At 44.2% G+C, this 14,116-nt stretch overlaps 1 protein-coding gene across 1 annotated transcript in view; it reads right to left on the reverse strand.

The window, feature by feature from the left end:
* The window catches only part of LOC139766087 (cell adhesion molecule 2-like), a 63,478-nt gene that overhangs the window by 10,484 nt on the left and 38,878 nt on the right, over positions 1–14,116 (reverse strand). The window contains exon 2 of the mRNA XM_071694233.1: positions 8,162–8,376. Within this exon, the coding sequence (XP_071550334.1) occupies positions 8,162–8,376 (215 nt within the window). The remainder of the gene's footprint in view (positions 1–8,161; positions 8,377–14,116) is intronic.

Raw genomic sequence — 14,116 nt, forward strand, 5'->3', positions numbered from 1 at the left:
CAGTCAGACCTCTCGTCCAGCCAGTCAGACCTCTCGTCCAGCCAGTCTGACCTTTCGTCCAGCCAGTCAGACCTCTCGTCCAGCCACTCAGACCTCTCGTCCAGCCAGTCAGACCTCTCGTCCAGCCAGTCAGACCTCTCGTCCAGCCAGTCTGACCTTTCGTCCAGCCAGTGTGACCTCTCGTCCAGCCAGTCAGACCTCTCGTCCAGCCAGTCTGACCTTTCGTCCAGCCAGTGTGACCTCTCGTCCAGCCAGTCAGACCTCTCGTCCAGCCAGTCTGACCTTTCGTCCAGCCAGTGTGACCTCTCGTCCAGCCAGTCAGACCTCTCGTCCAGCCAGTCTGACCTCTCGTCCAGCTACTCATCCACATCCTCTAGTGTCACTATGCTACCAGGTACTCAATCTTTCCCACGTCTTCTACCTTCATCATACCATGTTCTCCTACCTTCTACTCCTACCACAAGTTCCTATGATTATCTCCTCGTACGGACGGGTGTAGGAAGAGCCACACTCCTACCCACCTACACATCAGAAGGAAGAAGGTATTCATAACAATATCGTATCGCACAAGGTTGACGGGCTACCAGCTGGTGTGAGACTTTACATTTTAACTCACGTGACCTAAGTTTTTAACCTTTCATGTCTTAAGGCTGCGTATGGTGTATCTAAGATTTATTCTGTTTCTCTCAAGAGCAAATATTTTCATTGTATCATTTATTTAAAACAATTATCAAACGGAACTGTGAATGTACTTCCACAAAGAGGCAATAAATATCATATGAAACTCATCTAATCAAGACCAAATGATGTATCCTAAGTACAATACTATAAAGCTAATTTTCATATGGTAAACATGAAACTAGAATTTAGTTTTAGGAAGACCTGATATATGAGATTAAATTCTTTATCCCATGTTTATCTGGTGTTTGTGGACATTCTCTTAACACCTATTTCGTTGGGACAACTTCCAGAGTCACACTGCATGATATAAGGACGAGTCTTTCCAGATATGGAAATTAGGTTAAATAGATCCAGGCAAGATAGACTGACATACTGCAACCATAACATAAGTGTTCATCAACCATAACATAAGTGTTCATCAACCATAACATAAGTGTGACAGGTGTTCATCAACTGGGAACTCTGTATCTGGAATTCGTTCGTTTGGAGAGAGACAGTCAGTCAGTGACTTTCCTCCGCTAACATTGACTCCCCTCGACACTGTTGGTCCTGGCGTTTTCACTGAGGCAGACACAACTGCCGATGGAAATCATCTGAAACTGCAAACACAACCATGTTTGTTGATATCATAACTTGTCCAAAAGTTGAATCCAGAAACATTTTTGGTTTTGATAATCACACGTCGGTCATATTCACTTTATTTTGAATGGAAAAATGTATTAGGTAAGTCTTGCTTTTATTATGGCTTGTTTGTGTATATGAGGAGCATCAACACTGCCAACACCAGAAGCTTTTACAAGAAAATCAAACTTGATCGCTGTTTCCCGCATTAGCAATGTAGCACCAGGAACAGACCATAGGAACAAGTCACACCTGCTCACATTGAGTCTCCAGCTGTCATGTGTAATGAACCGACGCCACATATGTACGTAAAACAAACATCTGTTCAACATATGGTCAGCTCCCTCATGTCCAAGATACAGTATCCACAATGAAGTCACTCAACAACTGTTGTACCCCCAGGTTGGCCACACACACACACACACACACACACACACACACACACACACACACAGCATCATATCACATCTTGATCTGTGGCGGAGAGGTGGATAGGAGCTGAGTCATGGTGGTGGGGAGGTGGAGGGAAGGGAAGAAAAGCGGCGTCAGAATTCGCGGGATGGTAATAGTTATGTGGGGCGGGACTGCTGACCCAGGAGTCTGTAATTATTAGCTTCCCACAGTATCCTCTCTCTCTCTCTCTCTCTCTCTCTCTCTCTCTCTCTCTCTCTCTCTCTCTCTCTCTCTCTCTCTCTCTCTCTCTCTCTCTCTCTCTCTCAGATGAAGGGCCTTCTAAAGTGAGGAAAAAAATATGGAAGGGAGCCTAGCCTAAGGCAATATGCAAGATGCTGATCAACCTGTATCATTCGGCGTTCAGCACATAAAGAAAATATTGATGATAATATTTTTTTAGTATGAAAATCATATCACCACAGATGCTGAAATATCAGAACATAACATCACCAAAGCGCCTGATCAACTGACGAGAAGGTATCACTTGTACTTGATGGAAATATAGATATCATCCTGAAAAAGACGAAGACTACGACAAGAAATCATCGATCATGTTGGTGAGACACAGCAACATGCGAGGTACACAGAAAATGGCATAGATGACAGCAGTACACAGAGGAGGATCTACCTTACTACCAAACCATAAGCCAATGTAGACCAGTTAGCCTGGCGTCACATGTACCTGAAATTTATGAAAGATTTATCCAAACAAAATACTGGAACACATGATCAGCAACAGTTGCACAAACAATGTCCGACATGGATCTGTGTCAGGTAAAAGTCAATAAACTCACTGAGTCTTATTTCAAAACAATACATACATAAAACTTTACTGCGAGGGACGAGGCTGGACTCTGTTTCTCTAAATTCGGCTAAAGCATTTGACAAAAGCAAACCACAAAGGTTCACTAGAGAAAGTATCGAAGCAAAATATCAGTGGTCAACCGGGAAAATGGATTAGACATTTTTCACGAAAATTCAAAGGAGCTGTAAATGTGGCCATGTGTGAAGATGAAGAAGTTCGTTCTCTCGGGAGTGCCACAAGGAGCTGTATTAGCTTCACTTCTGCTTGTAATGATGATATGAGACACTGAGGAAGGAGAGGAAAACTTAGATGTTCTGCAGGTGACACAAGAGAACATAAAACGACAGGACCAGGAGGCGAAAAAGAAATGATACAAAGAGACATAAACATGTATGTACAGACGGGTAGAACAGAACCTGACTGAATACAATAACACAAATCTTAGCAGATAAGTCATGAAGTGACTCCTTGTAACGATAACTATCATGTGTCTCATCACTAACAGGGATTACATTGCCTCTGTTGCACCATGACCAAGAACACACCACTGTAACTGTACACCCCACTACCACCATAGTGATGTCATGCGATTTTTGGGTGATGTGGGAAGTGTGTATACAGCATTCCTTCTCACACGACCCACCAGAGGCTGAGGCTAAATACTTAGGTAACCACATACATGTATACTTCACCATCACTATGCATACCTCACTATCACTATGTATACCTCACCATCACCAAAACGGTGCCATGGCGCAAGTGCGCACACACCACCATGGCTGCGCAGCGTCCTGCATATGATGAGGTGTTTGCCTCAACCGACGCAGGATCAACATCATTGTGTGCTTCGCTCACAACCAGACACCAGGTAAACACTGTATGACCTAATTAATCCTCCCCTCCATTAGCTGGCAGAAGCGACCCGCGACGAATTATCATAAGCCTCGATGTATTTGCATTTAAGAGACTTAAAGGGATGGATCATCCCTCAGAAATCTAGACATTACTGCTGACAATGATATCAGGAATGGTGTTGACCAAAATGCTGATATTGATGGAGCAGTGGCACATACTCCATTTCTAATCTAACTACGTGATTTTCATAGAATTTCATAAAGGCCTAAAATTTGTCTTTGAAAGTACTTCTGCAGAAACAGGTAAACTATTAAGGTAATATATAATCCCAGAGGTGATTATAAAGCTACGAAAGTGGTCTATTATTGGTCATTCTTCATTTCCACCCTATTGTATGTCTCCTTCGAAGTCCATAGATTCTTCTTAAACTTTCCCTTTTCTAGTGCTTCCCTGGTAGTAGTATATCAAGTCAAATTCTAACCCATCCCTGCAACCCCCTGCTAGACCTCCCTGAGGGTCTAATGTTATATTTCCTATTGTACAACAAACATAGATTAGGTTTAATCCGATAGTGTTTTCACTTCATGTCTGGTATATTTAGCATCTACCTCGAGAGTCCCACGACACAGAGGCTTCCTTCAGAACTCCCTATCAATCATAATTCATGACCAACCTTGACTCTACACCTCAACATGAAGAGTTAATTAGTTTTAATGTAAACATCAACAAACCGTCTGTATGAGAACTGCAATTGCATTCCGGTGGCTCTGAGACTCTTAACTATATCATTACCCTGTTCTCCAAACCATATAAACGAGTTATGTTTGTCACATATGAATTGTTCCATGAGCTGGCTTCCTCCCCTATCCCTCGCGTAAGCTGGCTTCCTCTCCTGTCCCTCGCGTAAGCTGGCTTCCTTCCCTATCCCTCGCGTAAGCTAGCTTCCTCTCCTGTCCCTCGCGTAAGCTGGCTTCCTCTCCTGTCCCTCGCGTAAGCTGGCTTCCTCTCCTGTCCCTCGCGTAAGCTGGCTTCCTCTCCTGTCCCTCGCGTAAGTTCGTAAGATTATTATTGGCGGCAGTTGCTCCCTGTAGACACGAACGTGACAGACAACCGTGTGCTTCGCCTTATCACAAAACGCGTTTCCTCAGAATGGCGAAAGTGGTAAACTCATTCACTTTTTGCAACAAAATTTTTCTGTGTTCAGTAACACAGTTTAGATTTTTGTTTCTAAAGCGTTTTTTTTCAGTCACAGAATAATACAAGAGACAGCATCTATGCTAATTTGCAATTCACGTATAACTTTATTCCCAGCTTAGAATTTCCCGTAAATTTTCAAGTCTTACAACGTAGATCATAATTAATATCTTCAGGATGTGTTAGGAAGAGAACCTGTACCAAGACTGATCCCAGTAGCACACCACGTCTTCCGTCCAACCATCCTGACTACACTGATCATCAGTCAACCAGTTTCCTAACCGCCTAGATATTATCCCTTTAACTTTTGCGAGTAATCTTTGATGTGGGATTTATCAAATGTTTTCTATAAATCTACATCAGTAACATCCACCGATTTATTCATTGCCGATATCGTTAAATGTATCAAGAATATTAGTCATACATGCCCATGACCGTCGAAGATCATGTTATGAATCAGTCATTAAGTGGTAATCCTCAAAATGATTTATAGTTTTGGTCTCGAACGATGGTTTCCAAAAGTTTACTAACTATGGACGTCACGCTAATTGGGTGATAATTTCTAGCCCGGGACTGAACACTTGTGGATATTGGCATTACACTGGCAACCTTCCAAACGTGTGGAAGCTTGACACTGGCAAGTGATTTACTGAAGGGAACAACCATGAGTTTATGTATCTCATGTTAAGCATCTTCCATGCTTCTTAATACACATCAGGAAGTACCGTGAGAACTACTACCACTACACTTAATGTGGGCATCATACCTTGAACATGTACGTCAGTGTTACGAAATGTTCACTTCTAACAACGGGACATGAAGTGTGTATTGATCTAGCTTTATTGTTTTGAGCAATGTTCAGTTCTCTGTAATGACTGGTTCAGTTGCCTGGGTAGCGACTCTCTTACGTCTGACAAAGCTATGATGTTCATTTCCATTTTTCTTGAACATTCGCTTTATACTGACACTCACTTTGACGTATATTTTTCAAGTCTTTTTCGACGTCGGTTTGCGTAAGTTACTGGTCACTACCCCATCGTTGTGACCTACATCTGGAGAACGATCGTCTGCTACGCATGCGCACGTATATTTCCTCTACTACTCTGAGTGTCTAACTGAAGGTTTCCTAAGCTACGTCCATGTCGTTATAATTGCTAATTTCATCCAGTATTGCCCTGATTACAGTCATGCGAAGATCATTAAAATTCATGATTCTAAACTCCCTTTCTTTGTGTTCTGCAAAACGTTTCTTTGTTGGTAAAAAAATGTTAATTCCTTTCTCTTCTGGAAACCGTTAATGATTTACTTCCCAAATGTATGTAACGACTGAGTGATAATTGGTTTCATAAAACGTCCGTAAATATATGATAACTGTGTTTGAAAATACATTTGTTCACCAGAAACATAAGCTTTATATTTTGTTTCCCCCATGTATACCCTTTCTGTTGGATCCCTCATGTATATCCCTTCTGTTGGTTCCCCCATGTATATCCCTTCTGTTGGTTCCCCATGTATATCCCTTCTGTTGGTTCCCCATGTATATCCCTTCTGTTGGTTCCCCATGTATATCCCTTCTGTTGGTTCCCCATGTATATCCCTTCTGTTGGTTCCCCATGTATATCCCTTCTGTTGGTTCAGAAACCCTCGTGGCAGGATTGTGTGGCCGGAGTGGTGTAGTGCAGTACACTCCAGTGTGGCCACGACGTGTGCGTGAGACGGAGGCATGACCAGGGAGTGGCTGGGACTCAAGTGGATCTGATCTTGTGGTTGACAAACAATCACAAAATCAAGTTCATCTACGAGAATGTACATAATAATGTGGATGTAATGCTTGTACACTACCCAAGCTTCGGGGTGTGTGTGTGTGTGTGTGTGTTTCTGTGTGTGTGTGTGCGACACTGGTAGTGGGGTATTCTCTCCGCCGGGATGTGATCTCTCCCCCGGGTGTAATCTCTTCCCCAGGTGTAATCTCTCCCCCGGGGGATTACACCCCGGGGTGTAATCTCTCCCCAGGGTGTAATCTCTCTCCGGGTGTAATCTCTCCCCCGGGGTGTAATCCCCCTGGTGGAGTAATCTCTCCCCCGGGGTGTAATCTCTCCCTCGGGGTGTAATCACAGGCATTAAGGTAAGTTAGTGGATGGATGAATGTGGCACCTTTGACCTGTTCGTCGTCAGTCGTCGTTACAGCACCAATATCCTCACATAATTGTGACAACAACGACCTTTTATTAGCTCGTTCGGCTTTGTTTCCCAGGTGTTACGTGCCACTTGAATAACTGATTGGAAGAGTTTCTTTGTCCTTCCTCATACATGTGTGTGTGTGTGTGTGTGTGTGTGTGTGTATGTGATCATTGTTTTTGGTTAACGATTGTATGTTACGGTTAGGGAGTTTTACTTGTGTTGCCATGTCTCTTAGCTTTCTATATATGTACAATGTCTTTAGTCTCATATATATATGTATGTGTGTGTGTGTGCGTCACAAAATCTTTCAAAGAGATAGTGAAGCAATGTTTACTATGCATTCTGATAGAGAAGTACGACAGCAGAATAATAATTTTCACCTTAAGTCTGTTAGTACAGTATTAAGTACTGCGAGCGTCACCCTTGTACTTACCGTGACTGCATGAGTCACTGGTGGGAGTGTGTACATCATGGCTGCAGACGATGGTATTCTGAGCAATGAGTGTGAGTCTATGAGTCTTGAGAGAGTCTTTCACTTTTGGTATTTTGAGTATTGTCCACACAGCTAAGGATATCATATGCACTATGTGAGTCACTGGAGGTGTTGTGAGAAGCGTGTAGATATAGTTACTGTGAAAGTGAGTTTATGTGTGTTATGAACAGTATGAGAGATGATGTTATTGCTCATGTTACTTCATCGTATGAGAGTAATTGCTCATGTGAGGATTCTGAGAGCCTCATTTGTGAGGCACTCTTAACATTCCTCTCACTTTCCGGGCCAGTATTGGTATTGTGAGCAATGCGTGAGCTAATGCCGGTGGTTTACGAAGCTTTGTGAGCAACACTAATATTATGATTACTTTGTGAGCCACTGATGGACTTGTGAGTAGCCTAATTGTTACTAGTGGTACTATTTGAGCTACTTATATACCTCACTGTGCCTCAGTGATGGGATTATGTGCAATACGCCAGCCACTGGTTATGTTGTGAGCTGTATGAGCTAGTGGTGGTTTGGGTGCAATGTGTGCGCGATTGGTAGCGTTTTGAGCATTATGTGAGTCACTGTTGGCTTTTTTGGGTACCTAGTGAGTCTCTAGTATACTTGTAAAAGACGTGTGACCTGTTGAGTTATGAAAGGATGAAGGAGTTAGAGCTATGCATGATTTGTAAGCCACCTGTGATACTGTGAGCTGACTCACATCAAATGTGCTTTAATGTTGGGGATGAGTGAGTCATGTACCATTGCCTGTATACGGTGACGTCATACAGGAGAGGTACACCACTATGGTACCGTACCTCCTACTAAGGTACGCTGAGGTTAACATGCTACTGTGGTAGAGTGAGGTAAGGCTTAAGTTACAAGGTACTGACATTGACGTAGACGCCGGGCAGTGGGTGCACCGCTATGCTGGGCTCCTCCTCTGGCTTGAACCTGAAGAACTCTCGGTCGTTGAGGTACCACTTGAGGGAGTACAGCTCATCCCGAGGCACCTGCCAGTGGCAACCCAGCTCCACGTCCTCGCCGCGACCCACGAACTCCGGCACCTCCAGCTCTCTCACCAGCACCTCCTGGCCCCGTGCTGCAGCTGCAGGAGAGAATGGCCGGGAGGTTAGATGCGGTGAAGAGAGGAGCACATCTGGCTGCCTCACTTGCCTTTATGGGGGCAGAGAGACCAGTTTGTTGTGAGGGGGAGGAAGGCACTTAGTGTATGTTTTCCTGTTTACCTCTGTTTTCCTTTGTGTATGTGTGTGTGTGTGTGTGTGTGTGCGTGTGTGTGTGTAGTGTTGCGTGTATGTTGCGTGCGAGTGTTGTGTGTTTGTTCGTGAGCGTGCGTCTTTTAGTTGATGTGTTTATGTTTGTGTAGTTGTCTGTGTGAGTCTTGCTGTGTGGTTATAGGGTTCTCTTTCCATTTTTGTTTTCGCCCAACTTTCTAAATATCAATATATATCAAATATTCTTAACAGATTTACTATCCACCTTCAGGTAAATCATCAGATTACTCAAATATACTGGAACTCTTGTGTCCCAGACGACCTCCAAGTTGACTTGGATCTACTGAAAAACTGGTCTGCACTGGAAAAGAAAATTGTTAACAAAGGAACAGTTCTAGATCGTACGTCCGTCACCCCTGACTACCAACCCTGGCAACGTCAGCCCTGACTACCAACCCTGGCAACGTCAGCCCTGACTACCAACCCTGGCAACGTCAGCCCTGACTACCAACCCTGGCAACATTAACGTTAATGACTTATCCTTCGTAAACGTTCTGGGGAATTTTATGTGGCTAATGAGGTGATGATGGTACTGATCTCACCTCAGCCATCAAGTGCTTGACAGTCCTCAGATCCTTCTTCAGTCTTGTTCTGTGTCTGATAAGATCATCTACGACCAGTCCTCCAACACTTGTTAACTATCAACTAAGATCTGTAATGATCAAATCCTCCGCATTCCTCAGCTGATCTCGAGACGTCCATAACTTGGCTCTGTAGTACTAGCTAAGTCTCCGTCAGGTGCCAGAACTCAGGTTCTCCACTACCCATCAGTAGTTTACTGCTCATCAGGAATCTGGTTTTCAATCTAACTGTCCCTAGACGCCAGTAATCAGGTCCTCCTGCTTTCCTTAGCGTCTCTGTGACGCCAGAATCAGGTTCATCTGTACATGATCTTCAACGTAGCCCTGGACGCCAGAAATCAGGGTCTCCAGCAGTCATCGCTCCCCAGGAAGCTGAGAAACCAGAGCCCTCACCGCCCTCGACACCAGGACTCGGGGTCCTCGAACACTCCAGATGTTCCCGAGGAAAATCTTTACCAGACGGGGGAGGGGGGCTCGGCATCCTTCAGCATCTCATAAATTATCTCCGAGTAGCCAGAAATCAGAATCCTTCACAAATCCTCAACTCCTCCCCAGACGCCAGGAGTCAGGATCCTCCAACAGTCGTTAATCCTCCTCCAAACGGTAGGAGTTACGGTCCTTGAACTCCAATAAATCGTCCTTCACTGGGCAGGAGTCAGGACCGTTCTTTCCATTTGATGGAGCTGGCTGTTCTTTAGCATTATCTGCCACGGTTGAAAAGCTCTTCACTACGTAACTTACAGGAACTGAGAGTGGAAGGCGTGCCAAGAGTTGGACCAGAGGCTGGGAAGAGAAAAGTTAGAGAGAGGAGAGATAAAGATAGGCAGACAGATAGACAGACAGAGACAGAAAGGCAGACAGACAAAAACTAATTCGCTAAAGGATATATTTTCTCTGCTATTGTATTCCTCTCGATAATAACACACAACAACACATTTTCAGAGTATGTGTAAACCACATAGGAACATACACACAGGAGCCATTTGCCTACATACCATCACAACACATCCACACAGCAACGTACCCTCAGAGTTTGAGCCTCACACTAACGTACCCTTACGACATAAGCCACACAGCACAAGTCACAAACTTGTCCTTTTGATATGTTGTTGTAAATATGTTTCAGTTTTCATATTTTGTATCTAGGTTGTAACTCATACTACCCGTCACGATACCCTTAATCTGTATTGCTTTCAACGTTTTCCCTTACTTGTATGTGTTATGTACTGTGCGTTTTCCCAGTGTGTTTCTTATATATATTTTGTTTCCTTTTATCGCGTCATATCCAAGTTTTGTGACGTAATTATTTTCTCTTTTTTGTAGATTTCCGATGATGCCTGTGTGAAGGCGAAAGCTTGGTTTAGATAAAATAGATAATTATAGACGACTGGTATTTTAGCACTCGCTGAACTTAGGTTAGCGAGGTAGCGTTAAGGACAGAGGACTGAGCCTTTGAGGGAAATCCTCACTTATCCCCCTTTTCTGTTCCTTCTTCTGGAAAATTAAAATCGAGAGGGGAGGATTTCTAGCCCCCCGCTCCCTCACCTTTTACTCGCCTTCTACGACACGCAGGGAATACGTGGGAAGTATTCTTTCTCCCCTATCCCCAGGGATATATATATATATATATATATATATATATATATATATATATATATATATATATATATATATATATATATATATATATATATATATATATATATATATATATATATATATATACATGAGACTGGTTTAGAAGGTCACGGACAACTAATAATGAGTGACTACAAATAGTGAGTGACAGTACAGACAAAAATTTTGAAAAGTTGGTAAAGTTTAGTGAAGAGTTTGCAGAGATAAGATGTGTGTTAAGTCCCCAAGAGGTGGCCAGATTTTTTTCATAAAGTTTGGGTTTAACCTCTTTAGTGTAGATGGCTTGGTAATGGCCTGGGAGAGAGGATGGAACGGTAGAGGCCTCGCTCCTGACCTGGTAGTGTTGTGGGAAGGAGAGTGGGACGGGAGGAGCCTCGCTCCTGACCTGGTAGTGTTGTGGGAGGGAGAATGGGACGGGAGGAGCCTCGCTCCTGACCTGGTAGTGTTGTGGGAGGGAGAATGGGACGGGAGGAGCCTCGCTCCTGACCTGGTAGTGGTGTGGGAGGGAGGATGGGATGGTAAGAGCCTCGCTCCTGGCCTGGTAGTGGTGGGGGAGGGAGGATGGGATGGGAGGAGCCTCGCTCCTGGCCTGGTAGTGGTGTGGGAGGGAGAATGGGACGGGAGGAGCCTCGCTCCTGGCCTGGTAGTGGTGTGGGAGGGAGAATGGGACGGGAGGAGCCTCGCTCCAAGCCTGGTAGTGGTGGGGGAGAGATGATGGGATGGCAGGAGCGTGGCTGGGCTGAGAGCTTTTAAAATCTAAAGATTTTCAGGTTTCGACATAAATGATTTTGTGACCTCTCTCCTTAAGGAAGTAACTTACAAACTTGTTTTAGTAAAGATTCGTAACGAATCTGAGTATGTCATGGAGAGGTCACCACCTCCTTCACGCTACACGGGGTCCACTGTAAGCCATCCCTGCAGCCAGAGGGATGGGACCTGACTCTTACTTGATGAGAATATTTCTGAATTTCCTTTTCAACCTGGAATGTCTTACCGTCTGGCGATATCGCTAATCGTCTATGTGAGCTTAGCTTTCTATAATCATCTACATCCTACAAGACGTTGGTCCCTTAACCGCATTACATGTTGGAAGTATTGATGTGATGGCCTGATGTATCATAACGTCCGGGTGTTACGTGGAACCCATAACTTGGGCAAGCTTTTAAAATGCCAAGCTGAGCGAACGTACCCCATTGAGTGAGCGACTCCCAAACACGTTGTTTCATACTTGGTCTATGAATGGCTTCGGACATTAGCCAAAGGAGCGTCCACTCCCCTGGTGACTGGCATCTAACTGTTGTCATATTCTTAAGGAAGTCTACAAGTCCCACACCAAATTGTCAGACCGGACAAGAGTGATATACGGCTGACGGGACATTTTTCCTTCACTGGGTTCATTCATGGGTTCGAAACGCACAGAGAACAGCCACGTCTCCTTGTCTTACCTCCCGCTCTGTTCTGTTCATACGGAAATCAACTATATTCTTTTTCACGTTGGAGGCTCCAGTCACGGACGAAAGTCCACATCAAGGCTGGGTCTTAATTGAAATATAGAGAGGTTGATAAAAGGGAAAAAAAAGAAGAGACAAGGGAAAGCATTTATGAATTTAGGAGAAAGTGAAAACCTGTTTTTTGAAAAGTGTCAGGTTATAGTCACCGGGAAAGGCATGAGAAGGTAGAGAGTTCCAAAGCTTCGACGTGTAGGGGAAGAAACAGTTATCAGAACGGCCCACCTGTGAGTTGCCAACGTCCACACAGTAATCACGTGACGCAGCAGCTTGCCGGGTATTGTGTGGTCTAGCTACTGGTGGGGAAACACAGACAGCTCGCTCATGGGAGCAAAAAACCAAAGCAATACTTATAGAAGGTCGATAATGATGATGATGTTCTTTTTTACTGTTCTTCACTACACTTTGTTCTTCCTGAATTCTAGTATGGACCACATTATCAGCTCACATATACGTACAAGTAAGCAGATTATACGATACTTTTACTATTCGTGAAAGGATGTATGCTTGATACCATGCGAATAAGTAAACAAAAGTGATGTAGATTTTCACCTTGATACTTCCACGGCCACATACATCACGATAATGTCTCTTAACACGCTCTAGCCCAACCTGGTATAACATTAGCTCAGCCAAATTAATTATGTAAAGTAAGAATTCCACTTCAGAAAATTGCAGTAAGTTAAAACCGGGTTAGATAAGATACAAACATCATTCCGTAAGTAATGAGGGTGTCACCCTGCGGCACTCCAGCAGTGAGGGAAGGATGGAGTTGTACTCCAGCCAGAAGCACCGTCACCCTCCCTAACGTGTCACACGGGCCTCAGTCATCATGCCACAAACAACATAGGTCCAGTACCTGGCCAGGTGGGATCCCACATACGTACCTGTGACATGGCACGAAAAGTTTCGCCAGACTAGCTAGCCGCTGGGGCGGTCATAACGGCCAGCAGGGGATGTGGGGGATAGAAACATGGGAGGGAATAAGGAAGAGAATGCAAGAAAAAGGAAGATAGATAAGGTATTAATGGCGGATAGGAATGTATCTAGAGGAAAGAAGTGGAAGGTGATACCAACGAATGTAGAAATGGCACAAGATGTAAAGAAAATGGGAGTGAAGAGGAGTGTTGAGGACGATGCAGGAGACAGCTGGAAGATAGAATGTGATCAACGTTGCGGAAGAGAAAGAAGAACAGAAGTGAACAAGAAATGTTGGGAGGAAGAGACCACAGAGGAAGAACACGAGAGTCGAGCCCTGATTTTGTTAGACCCTCGTTAAGTACGTTTCCCGTCCTTACCTGTGACTCACAGCAGATACGTCCCCTGACCTTGACTTGTGACCCTCGTTAGATACACCAGACACATCTGCTGAGCGTGACCTGTCTCTGCTTCATATGACTCAATCACATCTTTGTCTGGGAAGCGTCGAACACAAAACTTTCCTTAATGAAGAATTTTTGTTACCATCATTGCTCATGTGAGTCACCGGTAAAAATAATCAATATTTTCACTTTTGCTCGTCATTCAGATCTTGTATGGGACTGATATTTATGTGTGTGAAATTAATTCGAAAACCACAGGATGTTGAAGCGATACGTGGATGTTGACCTTATCCCTTGACCTCACTGGTGTGACTTTTGAGTACGGCAGCATGACCAGTGAGTTCGGCCGTCTGAAACTTGGGCTTGAAGACCTGGCTTTTGACCTAGTCCCTAATGGTCAAGCCAAAGTTCGTTATCTGCTGTAACCTATCTATGAACGACTCAACATTCTCACACATGCCAGCCAACACGTCTCCCAGCGGTCCACATCCTCACACCATCCTT

The sequence above is a fragment of the Panulirus ornatus genome, chromosome 57 (assembly GCF_036320965.1).
Source record: "Panulirus ornatus isolate Po-2019 chromosome 57, ASM3632096v1, whole genome shotgun sequence".
Classification (NCBI taxonomy): Eukaryota; Metazoa; Arthropoda; class Malacostraca; order Decapoda; family Palinuridae; genus Panulirus; species Panulirus ornatus.